This window comes from Nelumbo nucifera, chromosome 2 (genome assembly GCF_055504915.1).
Source record: "Nelumbo nucifera cultivar China Antique chromosome 2, China Antique-T2T, whole genome shotgun sequence".
Lineage (NCBI taxonomy): Eukaryota > Viridiplantae > Streptophyta > Magnoliopsida > Proteales > Nelumbonaceae > Nelumbo > Nelumbo nucifera.
The window spans coordinates 96,700,853-96,717,898 of NC_142650.1; the positions used below are offsets into that span (position 1 = coordinate 96,700,853).

A 17,046-nucleotide genomic window follows, 5' to 3' on the forward strand; every position below is an offset into this window, starting at 1 on the left:
TTATGCTTTGAGCAAATAATTCAATGCAAACTTTCATCAGTTCGTTGAGGACCCAAACATTCAACTAAAGGCCTTCGTTGTCTAAAGACCGAGGTCGCACTTTGAAAATCACCAAACCCTCAACATATGAAGGCAAAGACCTTGACCACCCGAAGGACGAGGCCACGTCGCAAACATGCAATTCAACACAAATCAGTGAAAGAAGCCGAAGAGTTGAAGCGAAGTAATAAAAACTTTCATTGAAAAAATGTAAATTTATACAAGTGTTTGAGCTCGGCATATCAAGTTGTACAAAAGGAAAACAAAATAGAAAAGCAATACAAGGAAACAAACGCCTTTCGCATTTTTTTTTGTACAACTACGGGTGGAAATGGATCGAGCCTTTCACAAGCTATTCAAGCTCGGCTTGAGAAAAGTTCAATTTGGCTTAGTCTAAACCGAGCTTCAAGCTGAATTCGAGCCCAATATATAGGTTCATTTTCTAATTGAGTCGAGCTCGAGAGTAATATAGCTCGCCTCGTAAGGCTCACGAGTCTAATCAAGCTTATATATATAACAAAAATATTATACATACAAAAAATAATATATGCATAAATATATAAATAAAAAATAAAAATATTATATATATAATATTTTTAGATTTTATATGTATTATAATAACTAATTTTTATATGTAAAATAAAAAATAATAATTTTTTTATATTTATAATTTTTTAATTTTATAGAAAGCTTGGCTCATAGTCGAGTTTGAGATTATGAGCTTTTGAGTCAAGCCGAACTTGACCTCAACTCTCTAGCTTGAATCTAGCTCGAGCCTCATTGTTCTTTGGAGAGTTGAGCTCGAATAGCCAAATATTCAGCTCGACTTTGCTCAAATCTGCCCCTATTTACAACACGTGAAGCCCATCTATTAGGAGTTGGTGGCAAAGTCATCCAACTCAGCCTTGAAAACATCAGACTCCCTAAACTTGGCCATGGCCTCTTGCCCCGCCTGAGTGGCCCTTGCCTAGGCCTCATCAATCACCTTCTTTGACTTCTCCTTTGCCTCTTGAAGAATCTCTTCAATTTCTTCAGGTCGTCCTTCTAAGCCTCCATGGCCTTCCTCCCCTCGATAGGTTTAACCCTCAGAGTGGCTTCTCAACCTCCCTTTGCTCAATGTACTTGTGTAGGGCACACATCCGATTAACGAATTGGGTACCCACATATACAACCTACAAAACAAAGGAAGACATCAGATTGTACTCTTGAAGTTTGACAATAAATACAAAAAGGGAAAGCCATCGGACTTACCACCATGGTCTTGTTGATAGTTGAGCTCTTCAGTACCCCACTTGTATGACCCAAAGTTTCCTTCCAGATCTCGGGGAGCAGCATGGCTTTGGCAATCTGCTTGGTCACACCCTCAATTTACAATGTGTTCCTTGGGTGGACACTCTAATTTGGCTGGTACACCTTGGCCTCCTCTTTGGTAGTAAGGGTTTGCCCTTTGAGACTCCTCCGGAGAGTCACTTGTGAACGGATGCATGATAGGAGCACCTGCTCAGCGTTTACCATTACCACAACATCCTCTGAGGTCCTCACCCTCTTTGACGACCGAGGGGTGGTCTCCTCAGTCCGGCATTGGGAAGGAGTCGTACCCAACGATGAAGTCGTAACCTTCTTCTTCTCCACTACAGCTTGAACATGCTACATTTGAGCATCTTTGTTGGCATCCATCTTTGCGTCTACATGACACGGAAAGGTGGTCACTACTTAGAAAAATTGAGACTAATAAAGGAATACCAAATTCCTATAGATTGAGGACCAACATGCTGAGGTTTGCATTGACCCAGCTCAAACCAACATGGCAAACGAGGTGTACTGCTTGACGTGCACCTTAGTGATCCGCCTTAAGGCCACCCTTTCTTCTTTCTTCAATTCGGCCTCCGCCGGGGCCTTCACTTTGGTCCTCAGGATGGCCAGCTCTAGATAAAAGGGCCACCCGTCCTTGTACCTCACAAAGAAAATGTCCACTTTCTAGTGCTTAATTGAAGAGGTGGCTCCGACGAGCACCTTAGCATTCGGTTGGGTTGAGAAATAGTAATGGCTCAACTGGTGGTTCTTCAGATGGAGAAAGTATTTGAACATTGGCAAGGTAACTAAGATGTTGTGAATTGTGTAGAAACAGAGAATCTTAACCAGATACTATTAGCACTCAAATTTTGCTCGGTCCCTTCACCCTACCTCTTTGTACTCCCCTTTTGCACTCCAAAAACTTGAAACACAATCAGATCAACTTGAGACTTTCCAAACCCAAAAAAGCCCTCATTTGACACAATCTACAGGACAAACAAGAACCTTGATCAGATATCATCCCCAGAGTTGAAAAACTATAACTTAGTTGCACATCAATTTTCATGACTAAACTCTAAAGATCCACCGTTCATCACGCCAACTTCCTAACGGCCTCGACCTATGTGATATCCAAATTCCAACTCCTCCAAAATCAAATCCAACATATCCATAACCCCAAGATCACTAGGAAATAATCAACTAGCGAATCCCACCACGAATCTTTAACAACCAACCGTAAAAATATCAAGATCGGCCATATATTTCTCAAATCATAACCATCCACTTGACTCCTCACCCTAATCCATGCCTACCTACCAAATTGTAGCTCAAAATTCCCTCGTTTAACCTCCCATCAAGCCTAGATCCTATTTCAACAAATCTCATTAATTAGAACTTATCATCCATCATCCCAAATTCACATGACAAATCAGACCTTACCACTATGTTCGAAGACCAAAAAAACCCTAGCATGTCAAATCTCACGACCAAATACTTTTGTTTGAATGTTGAAAAAGTAAGATTCCATTTTGAACCCTCTCGTTGATTGGAAAACCATAAGTTAAGACCATGATCTGAACTAAATTAATCAATCTACACCTTTAATCAAAGATCCATCACTTCCATTAGATTCAGGATGATCAAAAGTGCCAACCCACCAAATTTCATCCCAAAATTCCCCTGTTTGACCCTTCATCAAACAAAGATTCTGTGTCAGCAAATCTCGTTGATCCGAACTTGTCAGCCATAGATCTCAATCATCCTGACCCCATTTGTCTGATCAGACCTCACCATTGTGTTCAGAGACCCAAAAAACCCCAGGACGCCAAATTTCATGACCAGACTCATTTATTTGACCGTTAAACTAGAAAAATACCATTTTGATGCATTAGATTAAATTGCCACATCACCTGCCCCAACCTGAAGCCTTAAAAGGGTGATGGCTGATGTCAAACCCATTCTTGACCCATTAGAACACCTAGACCGATCAAACAAAGCCTAATAGACCTAAAAAGTTCAAAATATCAAACAAACCCCTACTTAGGACCAAGAAAAGACAAAATAATATTTAAAAGTTCTTCAAATTTACATTTTCTGCCATTGTCAGCCCCAAATACGAGACTGCAACTTTGGCACGCCCCAAGCTCCTATTGGACACATAAAACCCATGAAAACTAGGGGTGTAAATGGATCAAATTCGAATCGTATCAGGCAATATCTGAATTCGAATCCGATTAAAAAATCTAATATCCGAATTCAATTCGATATCCAACGGATATTGAAAACTAATAATCAAATTCGAATCTGATTAAATATTTGAATATCCAATTCGATTCGAATTCGACTAATTAATTATTTTAGGCAATTAATAAATATATAAAATAAATATTTATTTATATAAAGTATATAAATTATTTATATAATTTAATTATTATATATATAAATTACATAAAACATTTAAAAATTTTATATATTATATATAAGAATTAAATAATCAGTCGAATTCAGATATTTAATAGATCAAATCAGGTCATATCCAAAATTGAATCCGATTAACTATTCGGTATGAATAGGTTATCCGAATTCGACTGATTAGATATTCAAATTATCCAAATTTGATTCGATTATGTCGAATCTCGAATTCGAAATTGGATTTTCAAATACCGTTGACACCCCTAATGAAAACCACCCCCAAATTGAAGAGAGAGTTTCACCAAACAGGAAAGCTTGACTGGGCATCCTTTTCTTTGAAGAATTTTTGCCAATGTGTGTGTAAAACCTCTGTTAAATCCCAAGCACTGTAGCTGAACGAGTTCAGACCCATCTCCCTCCACTCTCTATAAATACTGACCTAATTTGAGCTCAAAGAAGGGAGAAAAACCCAAGGGGGAGACCAGGGGAAAAAAAGAGAAAGAGAGAGGAAGGAAACCCAAGAAAGGCTCCTGGAGAGAAAGAGAGAGAGAAGAGAACTTTTTCCCATACCATATGCTGCCTCTTGTTCACCCAAAATCTGGAGGTGCTCTGAATATCAGATTCTAAACTCGTCTCCTCCACCTTTAAGCGGAGGTTGCTGCAACCAAAAACACTACCTAGCTCAAGAACCCATCTAAACTTCGTTTTGTCGCATCCCTAACTACTGGAAAACTCCCGTCAAGGAACATACAAAAGGTATGTCTTCTTTAGTTTTTCTGGGTTGCTTGAGGTTCTGAAATGATGGAGAACCATCGTTTTCAATTTCTTCTTAATTAAGAGTAGAGGCAGAGTGGTGAGGGTCTTAGGGAAATCAATACCTAAGACCCGATAACATCACCTTAAAATTGGTCTTAGAAGGAGTTGAAAGCATGTTCTTCTAGATTTAAGAAATTCTTGCAACCATTTCTGTTTTTCTCCGAAAGAAACTGAGCCTGAATAACTCCCGTATCGAGCTGCTAAAGTAGCTTGGAGAGAGGGGTGCCTAATACCTTTCCTCTTCCAATCCATGGGATCTGAAATCTTTTAGTTGTGTGCCTTTCCCATGGAAAACGGAATCACTATCAAAGACTTAAATCGAGCTTTTCAAACCTAAAAATGAGGGCCCATTTCCTCTAAAAAATGGGTGGCCACTCCAACTTTTTTTTGCTGGTCATGAGCTTCCTGGAGCTCACAGATACCTACAGGACATGGTGCCACCTCAAAACAGTCACCAATCCACTAAGGGGAACCTCAGGTTGGCCTCCAGATTCTCGTCATACATATAGAGCTTTCTAGGCTTTCTAGGAGGGATGCTCGAGGCAGTTGAACTCAAACTCGGGAGGGATGCTCTACGCTTCCCATCCTTTACATGTTCAAGGCTACTAACTTGCATGGAGTTGTGGCGATGCACTCCTGAAACCTCAAGGAAACCTCAATCTCCTCCTCTAGGATCTTCACTTTGGCCTCATCAGTGGCCCCCTTGGCCTCAGCTCAAGTGGACTCGCTACTAGACTCCACTTCCTACTTGGCCTCAACCTCATTGGCGTTAGTCTCGGGAACAATGACTTTATGGCCTTGTGTTGAGGCCTCGGCTCCCACTTGTCCTGCAAATTGGAGTAGCTTGAATTGGAAGAGGAAGAACTAAAAAAAGAAAAGATGACGATGAAGGCATCTTACTGGGGAATGAAAGCGCGACAACACCAGACGAGGAGAAAGACTAGCCAAAGACTAGTCGAACTCCAGAGGGCACTCTCCTTGAAATGACAAAGTTAAATGGCTTGCCCCTCGCCTTATGTAAAGGTAGCCAATGGTCAAAATTGAAGTCATCCAATGGTATAGATCCATCCCTGTGCTCTATATGCATGAAAGCTAGGGAAGACAAAACGACACGACCATTGGACTGTACGATTAACATTCAAATTTCAAAATTTCCAAACCAATGTTGTGATTCCTTGACCTTGTTTGACCACACTTTGACTGACCTAATGGAAATACTAAGTTCCTCAATTGAGCACAATAGGAGCTCGTTTGCTTCACCTCAGTTGAACACCTCTCTCCTTGACTTCGGAATTAGGGGACTGGTGTTAAGGTCGTACCCTAATTGGTTAAAGCTGTCACGTGGCTATCGCCATGTCCTAGAATTAGTTGACCTCCTTGGGCCACATCAGCAGGCCGACACACCATGCATCGAAGTCGGCAAACTTATCTATAGGCAAAAACCTCATATAGGTTTAGGATCCATGATATCTCTATCTCAACGATAAGTGTCCCCACTAAGGAACACGGGATCATTTGAAGACCTTGATGGACGACCTCCTCCCTTAAGCACCACAAGGGATGTGACTGAGTGCCCCACAAAACTGGGCTATTTAAAGGTGTCTCCCCTCAAGGTATACACTCTCTAGCCTTCTTGTTCTCTTTCTTTCTCAACCTTACTCGGTCTGACCAGCCTTTTCTCACCTCTTACTAACTTGAGCGTTGAATTGCCTTCCTTGGGGACTTCAACCTTGGGACCTCTGACCACGCTTTAGTTGCAAGTTTACCTCTGGGCACTACCACGTCCCTCCACCTCAACTTGTTCAAGTTAGCAAGACTTCATTTGTTGCATGTTCACCTCGATTCAGACAACATCAGTTAGAAAATAGACATGAAGAGTTTTTTGATGATATATAGAATGACCTATTTTGATGAAGATTTCATTGTTGAAATTGGGATTCAATTGCCCTATTTTTAGATCTCCAATACCATTTTTAGATAAGGAAAATGAGTAGCGCAATGGAGTTACAAGCTCTAACTCAATGCACTCTAATACCAATTGGTGAATCTATGATACCAATTAATATATCATAAGTATAAAAAAATGAAAAAGAAGAAGATAAAGAGACAACAAAGTTGGGGATTCACTCACCCAAAGGGATTGGAAACTCACTCACCCAAGAGAGGATTCTCTTAACTCTAAAAAGAAAGATCTAAGCTTCACAAAATAAAAGAAAGAATCTGATTTCTCTTGCATAAGATTACAAGGCTTTATAGAGAACAAATAAATTAGTTGTTGGAGATTTTAAAACTAGCTATTGGAGCATCTAATAAATCTATTCGTTAGAAACCCACTAACCAAAATGGGTGTTGGAAGCCCATTAGTAAGTTTAAATTAAGGCGCACTTGTCTTCTCCTTTTCAAATGTTTTTGTGCTTCTTGGGGCATGGTCTTGATCTGCATCAATATATTATTAAAATATTACAAAGTTGAAAACAATTCAACCCTAACTGCCACAAAATAAACCTTTTGCAAATTAAAATTTGGTAAAATGTTTGCCTCAATAATACTGGCGATTATTGTTAGCAGTACTGATGTGGATAGTGATGGCTTAAGCGCCTTCTTACTACTAACAATTTATAGACTTACCAGTATTCACTTTTTTTAGTGAATATGAATAAATTGTTTAGCCATTAACCATGAAAGATTACTGATTAAAGATCTTCAGCAATCAAGAATTGTGAACTTGGAATATCAAAAACAACAGATAGCTGGTTCAATGACTTAATGGAGAATCCACCATGGAGTGTTCATATCATCCCTTTTCCCTAATAATTTTTTTCAGTATCAGGATCTATATCTTATGGTTGTCTCTATTCATTCCAATGTCTCACTTTCTTTCAACAAAAAGAGGTTGAAGTTGTTCTTTGAAGTCATCCTGGTCCCATTCCAATGCTTTCCACCAATCTCTTTCACCTTTGATAAACCTTAAAGCACCAATTTCTAAGGAGGTTGTGTTCTGCTGTTTCTGCTGCTCGGTGCTTGTGCTCCTCAAGCCCAAGGGAAGTTTCTTTAGGTTTGGACACCGAACAACATCAATTGTTTCTAATGATGGTGGGCTGGCCAGTGCATCTTCTTCACAGATCCTAACTAGCTTTGGCAGGTCGTAAATTCGCAAGTAGTTCAGCTTGGGGAAGAGCACAACATCATCATCATTCTGCTCATTTATTTCTTCCTTGTCTTCCTTCACTATTTCTGCTAGCATCGAACATTGGATCACTATAACAATTTCAAGGTTTGGGAGCTGCGGAGTCCTGCTTCTTGAAAAGATACTTTTCAGCTTTGGACAATCTTTTATAAACAAACAAGTTAATCTGTTGAAGCTTGATGGTGGCAATCGATGTCCCTCCAAAATAGTTCTCAATTTGAACATGGCTACCAACGCTAATATTTTTATATTTGGCAAAACAGCAGCATTATCAGTGGCATCCATGACCATGAGCACAGTCTCCATGGCATTGCTACCATGCAACATGCAATATTCCAGATGATTCAGACTTCCCATCCTATTGAAATCTGATAATGTTTTAGCTGTCTTGTGTTCCTTTAACCAGAAAATGGAGGATTTACTAAGTAACTCCACGATGGCATTGGGTATGTCATCCCCACCTACAAACTTCAAACTCTGATCCCCTTCAATGTAGGGAATAGGAACTGAATGCTCTGAATGTTGCAGTGTTTGAAAAAGTGAATACAACACACGCTGGTTTGTAAAATCTGGAGTGACTTGTAGATGGAATAGCCTCAAGCATTGATTCTTCCAAGACAAACTTGCTCCCAAGAACTGCTCGAGATAATCCACACTCGGGAAGAGAAAACCCAATCTAGTTAGCTTTTGCAATCTGGTTGCCTCCCTAGCAAGAGCTTCTGCAATCCCAATCCATTTATTTGAAAATTGAAAGTGGGAATCAACAAACCCTTCAGCATGTATTATCAAGTCTTCCAGTCTAGATAGCCTTACCAGTGTCCCATCAGGAATCAGCCTTTCTGTTCCATCTTTCTGGTCTGCTGTAAATATCACCCGCAAACTTCTTAGACGAGTCAGTTGCCCAACTTCAGCAGGCAAGTGCTCAATTCTGGGTCCTACATGAAGTGCTTCAAGGCTGGTGAGTGCTCCTACTTGTGATGGTATGGCTTGCAGATCGCTACATCTCCATAGAAACAATCCTCGAAGGCTTACTAGCTTTGAAATAGATGGTGGCAGCTCTTGAATTCGAGTCCAGGATAGGTCCAGAACTCTTAGTCCCTGCATATGCTCAAAGAATGACTCTGGAATAATCTCCAAATGTTGATTTTTCGGCAGCAATAAAGTTGAGAGTCTGGCGGAGCATTCAGGCCTATCAGGAAGGTAGGATATTCGATTGCTTATTAGTGAGATCTTGATGGCTTGTCTCCATTCCACTTCATCTGGAGGTTCACTTATTCCAGCATTTGCTCTCACAAGGAAGTTATTACAACCATCATCTGAGGGTGATGATAATGATGCGATATGTAGTGCAAGATCTCTGATAGTATCGTGCATCTTTACTCTTAATAACAGGAAACTACGTTCAATCTTTTCCAAAAGAGAAGCATTTGCAAGTTGATTGACAATACTAAGACCTCTATCGCGTGCAATGCCCCAGCTACCATTTGGCTGGACATCAATGTAGCCCTCTGTCCACCAATGATCTATCAATTCTTCTACATAAATCGCGTGGTCTTCTGGGTATAATGCAGCATACAAAAAGCATTTCTTCAGACTGTCACTCTTTAATTGGTCATAACTAAACTTTAGTATGGCCAACACTTTGTCTTCCATCTCAAGAGCAGTAGTCTCATACTTCACTGAACTCAGCTCTTCTTTTGCATTTCTCCACTCATAGACATCAATCTTGTTTCTCAAGGAAGCCCCAATAACTCGAATGGCAAGTGGGAGACCTTTGCACTCCTCAACTATCTGTTCAGCTATTGGTCTTATTTCAGGAGACTCCACTACTTTACCAACTATTTGGGAAAACAGCTTCCACGCTTCTTCTGGAAACAAGACTTCCAGCTTGATGTCCCTGTCAGCAAACATTTGCCTACAGACCTCCAAGGATCGAGAAGTTAATACTATCTTGCATTGGTTCTCATTGCTTGGACTTGGGACTCCTATCTTCTCCAACTCAAAGCTTTCCCACAAGTCATCCAAAATAAGTAAGTACTTTTTGCTTGTCAAATGCTGCAACAACTTTCTTGCCACAGCATCCTCAGAGTTGTCCTCCAATTTTAGTTTTAATCTTTGGGCAATTTCGTTTTGCATGTTTCTCACATTCAAACTTCTGGACACTGTGACCCAAATAACAATTTCAAACATCTGATCTATTTCAGGTAGATTGTTCAAGTGCTTCAGTACTGTTGTCTTGCCAACACCACCCATTCCCCAAACACCAATCATCTGGACTTGAGGATCATTTATGCAATCTAATATCCTCTTCATGTTGCGATCGATGGGTGTCCACAACTCAATAGCTGGTGGAGGGACAGGGGCTGGCTCAACTGTCTGTAGAGGTTTATCAGCAACAATTTCTGAACCTTGCCTCAACTCTGAGCTTTTCCTGTTATGCTCAGCAATTTCCTTTGTTAAGGTTACTAGGCGTTTGCCGAGCTTCCTTCGTGACCAGATGTCTGGGATGGGACACCACCCACCAAGACATTGAGTGTTTGCATTCGACTCTGCTTCTATCATGTTCAGTTGGTTCTCAAAGCTACTTGCATGCATCAGCCAAGTTGTGCATGTTTTGGTTGCGATTGTTGAAACTGGGTCTCTACTTATTTCTCCCTCTATATCTGCCTTGTTATCATGCAGCTCTTGAGCTTGTGAATTGAGATCTTCCAAATGCTTTCCAATATTGTTGAGATAGTTGATTTGGTGTCCAAAATAAGTACACATGCTTCTCACAGCATCCCTCACCAAATTCCCCAATATTTCTCCCAAGAGATATTCCATATTTGGCTGTGAAAAATTTTCGGTTTCTGCTTTTTAGTGGATATATATTCATATTAATTAACAAAACATAATATGTGGGGAATGAGAAAAGCAACTAGATAATAGCAATATTAATTTGACATGAGTAGAGATATGCTACCACCCATTTAGAAAATAAAAACAAAACACTGAAGTAATCAGGGTATTTGGTAAGAGGAAATGTTTCCCTGTTTCTGTTTTTCCATCTTGCAACATCATTAACACACCCCAGGAAGTGTGTTTGGCCCATCTGTTTCCTCAAGAAAACAGTAGCACTCTCAAGTAGTTTCTTGTTCATGGCGTTTCTCAAAGCTCAAAAGTTTAGCTAGCTTTACTAATCAACTTTATTGGCACCCTCAATCTTCAAAGAACTCATTAATTAATGAGTGAATAATCAAATAAGTCAAATCTGTAAATTTATTTAATTGCTGCAACTAATAACCTGGTACCCTTCTTGGCCTAGCTCTTCCTCACACTTGAGAAGGTTAAACCGAAAACATTTTAAATCCAGGTAGTGTTATACCACAGATTCCAATCTAGTGAATATATATAGCAGATTGATCTCGTGATGTTTCTGAACTGAACTTGAATTCTAATATATAACAAAATCAAGGCAGCAAAATAATCAAATGAAGTGATTCAGAAACTAATCAGTTTAACCGATATGATGGAATTTAATATAATCGATATATGATATTAATGAAAGGTTAAATAACCAAATCAGCGAATACAAAGTCTAGTAGCACACAGATTCCAAGCTAGTGAACTTGTGATCTTTCTGAACTGAAATTGAGTTCTAATATGTAAAAAATCAAGGCAACAACTAATCAAATGAAGTGATTCAGAACCTAATCTGTTTTAACTGATACGAGGGAATTTAATATAATGGATATATGATATTAATGAAAGTTTAAATAATCAAAGCCGGGAATACAAAGTCTAGTACTAGAACATGTAAATTTATTACCTCTGTTGACCCTTGCTCAGTGGCGTTTCCACTTTCCAGCAAAATTCAAGAACCAGCAATAGCAAATATATATAGCTGCATTATCGGAAGGTTGCTGGTGTAAACCACATGAAGGGGATAGAGAGTGATAATGGTACGGTTAAGTGTTATGTAATTTACATTATAGTCCTGCAATTAATTTCGGTCAGAATTATATCACACTCCCTCGAGTCACATCTGGTGGGGGCATATTAGGTGGAGACCAGATCTGGTCCTCGCACAGGGCGCCTCACAACGACCTCACAGGCACAATAAAAGGTGGAACGTCTTCTGTACTTGTGTGTTATTTTTTATGGGAGATGTTCCCAATAAAAGGTGGGATGTGCCTGTGAGGTTGTTGTGAGGCGCCCTGTATGAGGAGCAGATCCCAATTTTATCTGGTGAGTATACGTGCTTAATAAGTGTGCAACACCTGTCCCTATCCGGTTAAGTTAGAGCATGGAGTCCAAATCTGCTCATCACATAATGCTCCTCGCATCATATCTCACAGCATGTTTCAGCCCTACATCGGAGGAAACATCTCCCGAGTCTCGAGGGGTGGACCTAGAAACTTTTAATGAGGGGGCTAAAATCTAGAGTGGATTCGGCAGGTGGGCAGGCGGGCGGGTGAGAATAAATATGGATTGCCATGGGGGCAACCATTGGGTAGGGAGTGGGGGAGAGGGAAAATTTATATGGAAGAATATATTTTAAGTGGGAATTTTTGAACCATAGGGGGCCATTGCTCTTGTAGGTCCTTCCTGGCTCCCCTTTGCATCTCCCCTAATTGTATGCTATTATCCATGTGAAATGTTCTTAATACATGGTGAGATGTGGCTGTGAAGTTGGTGTGAGGAGCATTTTGTGTGGAGCAAATCCAAATTCCATTGCATGGGGGAGTTGGAGGCACACATACGGGTCATAGATGGGTGATGCACAACAATAGGCAAAATATGGTTATGATATTTATTAATGGGTTTTTGAGATTATGGATACAGAATTCGCATCATGCCGAGCACATTCGACCAGTTCCCACTGCCCATCCCAACTGTGTATTGGGAACATCTCCCAATGACATGGAAATGTTTTCAATGCACGTTGATATGTGCATGTGGGGTGCCAATCTGAACTCGTGAATACGTGGCACAGGTGAAATATTGAAAACTCGTATCAATATAATTGAATATATTCATCACTTGCTCCAATATAATTACATGTCACATACATGGATTTTGAACCTTTTAACTTCAAATCTATTATTCTCAGTGGATATTTCTGAATAAATGTTAAAGACTTGGGTTCACTATGATATTGGAATTTGGTAAGACATGATATCGTAAGCCAATCAACTGGTGTTATAAAAGTTGTAACCAATGAATGAACACATTAATTCTTCATTTTTTTCTAATTTTAGTATTCGATTTTCATAATTGATAAAGTACTTTTTTTTATCACACTCATTTTTTTAATATGAAGGATTTATAATATAAAAGATGTGCTCAAAATTTTTTACAAACCTTTATATATTTTTATTATTTAATTATGACATAATGGGTTGACTCATTTGACCTAGAAGATTGGACCTTTAACCTGCCACCTAGATACAAAAATGGTTTTGTTTCCAGATTGTTTTTAAATTTTCTATTTCATTTACAAAAAAAAAAATAATTTTGGTTAATTAAAACAATTTTTATATGATTAATTTTTTTTGCATTTTTCTATAATTTTTACATAAAAAATTTGTATTTCATTTACATAACAATTTTCTATAATCTTTGTATTTTTATTTTTTTTTCATTTTTTATTTTTTAACTATGACATCATGGGTCGATCCATTTGACCCAAATGGTTGAACCATGATCCACCATCCAGAAAAAAAAGGGTTTAATTTCTGGCTGGTTTTAAATTTTATTTTTCCGCTTCATTATTAATTAAAATACTTCTTAAATATCATACTTTTTTGTTTAATATGATATCTATATCTATATTTATATATAATATTATAGATGTGTTTAATAAAATTTTCTATGGATTTTATTTATTTATTTATTTTTAAATTTCGTTATTTAATTACATGGCAACATGGGTTAACCCATTTGACCCAAATGGTTGAATTGATTACCAACCACCTACATGAGAAGGCAACTTCATTTCTTGGTTGATTTTAAAAATATAGGTCTTTATAATATTAAAATTATGAAAAACAAAAAATACCTTACATATAGGATTCCATGAGATAAAATGGGAGTTAGTGCTTTAAATATGGGCCTTAATTAATGAGAGGGAATCGAATGAACTACATAGCAACACTCAAATTACATTTTATGCCCTCACAATAAAGAGGGACCAAATTCAAAAAGAGAGATATTTTAGTCAAGATAAAAGTCCAGAAATCTAAAATATAGTAGTATAGGTTTCCATTAGCAAAAATAAAAAATACTAGTTAATATAAAGCTCAAGCTTTAAGCATTTCTTGCATTTAATTGTTAGGCATTAATACTAATAATTATGATTATAAACACTTGTTAGGCTAAGTATGGAATTAATGATATTTTGATGCTCATAAGACATAAGAGATAACTAGCAAGTAAAGCCATGCTATGAATGTAATTAAATAGAACTTTGGTTAGGTTTGGGTTGGCAAATTTGATTTTGACACATTAGATTGGTTCCAAGATAAGGTTCATATATATAGTTGGTCTTGGGTTGGCCCTTAACTTGACCCAATTTGTCTAATTTATTCTCCTTTGTTATTAAAGAGAGCCAAAAGGGGTTGGCAAATTTAAGAGGAAAGAAGAAATTTAATGAGGGAGAGGAGATGCTACAAACATTAACCATTGGAGAGAGAGAGAGAGATTTAAGAAGGGTCATTTACTTTTTTATTGCTTCAAATAAGGGTCATTTAGTTAGTCACCCCTAGAATTTCAAGTATTTATCAAAACTTACCCTCTAGATTGTGTATTAATTACTAAAACACTTCTATAATTTGCAATAGTTTTACTTAAACAACCTTTCACCAGGAACCGTTTGTATTTCCACTTGGGAATGGTCAAGTGACCTCTTAAAATGAGTGGGAAAATGTGAGAAGTCATGGATCCTGAGTTTTTATTCCAAAAATACTCTTAGAAATTCTCACATCACATCCACTCCATGTCTTCTTTAGACTTAGTTATAATGTGGTGGTGGGGGGTAGGGTTTTGTTTCCTAAAAGATTGTTAAGAAAATTATTAGGGGTATTTGTGGAATAAAAAACCTTAGATCCATGCCCGTTTATATTTGTTAGTTGCTTTAAGAGGTCACTTGACTATTCACAATGAAATAAAAAATGGTTCTTTACAAAAGGTAAATTAAATAAACAATTACAAATTATAAAGGGTGTTTTAGTAATACACAAAACTAGAGGGTAAAATATGTGAAGCAAAAGGAGGTGCCTAAGTAAATAGCCTTTTCAAGAAGGATCTAATTGGAGAGAGTAATGATGAACTTTATCCAACACAATTAAGACTAAGAGCATTTTTTTTTTTATTTTGACTCCTTATATTTTTTAATAATTTAATTTACAAATAAATAATGGCAAGTGTGAGAAATGGAGGATAAGGAGGTCCATGTGAGTAGGAGCATAAATAGATCAAATTCAAATTGTATCAATAAATATCCAAATTCAAATTAGACTATAAAATTTGATATCTGAATTCAATTTGATATCCAATGGATATTGAAAATTAATATTTGAATTTGAATTTGATTAAATACTCAAATATTTGGTTCGGTTAAAATTCAATAGATAAATTATTTTAGGTAATCAATAGACATAATATGAATATTTTATTTATAAAATAAATAAAGTATTTATATAATTTAAAAGTTATATATAAATTACTTGAAATGTTTATATATATATATATGAATTATAGAATTATATAATTGGTTGAATTCAGATATTTATCGAATCAAATAAGGTCATATCCAAATTCGATTTGATTATGTCGAACCTCGCATTTGAAATTAGATTTTTGGATACCATTGACTTACATGTGAGCACAAAGTTTACAGAACTTGCAAAGTTTTTGGTGTAGCGTAACAACATGGATCTCAAGGTGAGTTTGTAAGGGGCTTATAATAGCAGCTACAATAGAGGTTTTACCATCACCACCCACAAAAAAAAAAGTTAAAAAAAAACAAATAAAAGCTAAGAGAAATAAGGTAGAGATTTTTGTAAAGTCTATTCAAATAAATATATAATATCTCTATCTATACTATGTAATATGTCGAAACATGCCTAGGTTTTGATGCAAGTTATAAAAATTAAATCAAAGTATCATGTTATACAAGGATAACATTTATATGTTTACTTACACACATGTCATTGCACTAATACATTTATTAGTAGATAAAATCCAATTTTGTAATTGGAAAGGCATTGCACTTGAAAAAAATTGAGAATCAATTAATTGGCATAACAGAAGTGATAATCGTGACTTCTGGAGTTCTAGTTGAATTAATTTAGATACTTATGATCCATAAAAAGTAAAGAATCAAAAGATGGCCCAATGAGAACTTCTAAGAAGTTGAATCAAACTTCATACAAGGAGTTTCCTTTTCACCATTTGCTCTCTTGTTGATTTCCCTTAGGTTGTGTTTGGAAACGATGCAAATATGTAGAGTGTAAAACGGTTCATATAAATTGCAAAGTTGGGTTAGTTTTGCATTGACAAACTTACCTTCTTACCAAACAAATTTTTAGCTGTAATGGATGCAAATAGGAATTCCAATAAAGCATATGTTTTTTTTTTTATCAAAAGACCACTTGAATGCAAATTTACTTCTTTTTTATTGATGTACTTTTACATCTTATTATCAATGTAAATATTCATTGGTTTGTCATTTGTCAATGCAAAAATGTAATATTGCCAAACACATGCAAAAGTGAACCAAAGTGCAAATTTACCTTGAACCGGAATTTACACTCCATTTGCATCGTTTCCAAACACAACCTTATGCTTTAATCTTTGTATTTATTTCTTTTAAGTTGTTGTATATGGGGAAATTGGTTGCTTTTTGTAGTTCCATTACATTTTTCCCTTTGTTTAGTCTCTGTTGGATTGTGCATGTGAGTTTTGCTATATTTCTGTGTTGTGTTTCCATGCTTGTCTTTACTACTATCTCTAGTTTCTCAGGTATGCTTTTCTTTTATTGTTTTGTGCTAATGCTTTCTAATGTTTCTTTTGTTATTATTTTTCTGTTTGTGTGTGTAGTTTCTTCTCTAGTAAGTAAGAAGGGTGTCCCAGTGGCTTTTGCTCACATGATGACCCAACAAAATGACCCTAGGGTAGACATTTTTTTTTTATTTTGGCCTAACGGAAGAAGTTAGGAATGTGTAGAGGCTTTGCATGTTTGGGAGGGTATTCCCTATAGCCACTTGACTCCTTTAGGACCTAACAAATAGAGTGCCCATAAGTTGAGTTAACAAAAA

General features: G+C 37.1%; 1 protein-coding gene across 1 annotated transcript; it reads right to left on the reverse strand.

Moving 5' to 3' along the window:
- Positions 1–7,051: 7,051 nt before the first annotated feature.
- LOC104589875 (putative disease resistance protein At1g61300) lies at positions 7,052–11,687 on the reverse strand. Its single transcript, XM_010248324.3, has 2 exons — positions 11,556–11,687; positions 7,052–10,576 (listed from the first exon to the last, which is right to left on the reverse strand). Exon 2 carries the CDS (start codon positions 10,568–10,570, stop codon positions 7,430–7,432), a length of 3,141 nt encoding a protein of 1,046 aa, XP_010246626.2. The 5' UTR covers positions 10,571–10,576; positions 11,556–11,687; the 3' UTR covers positions 7,052–7,429.
- Positions 11,688–17,046: the final 5,359 nt, after the last annotated feature.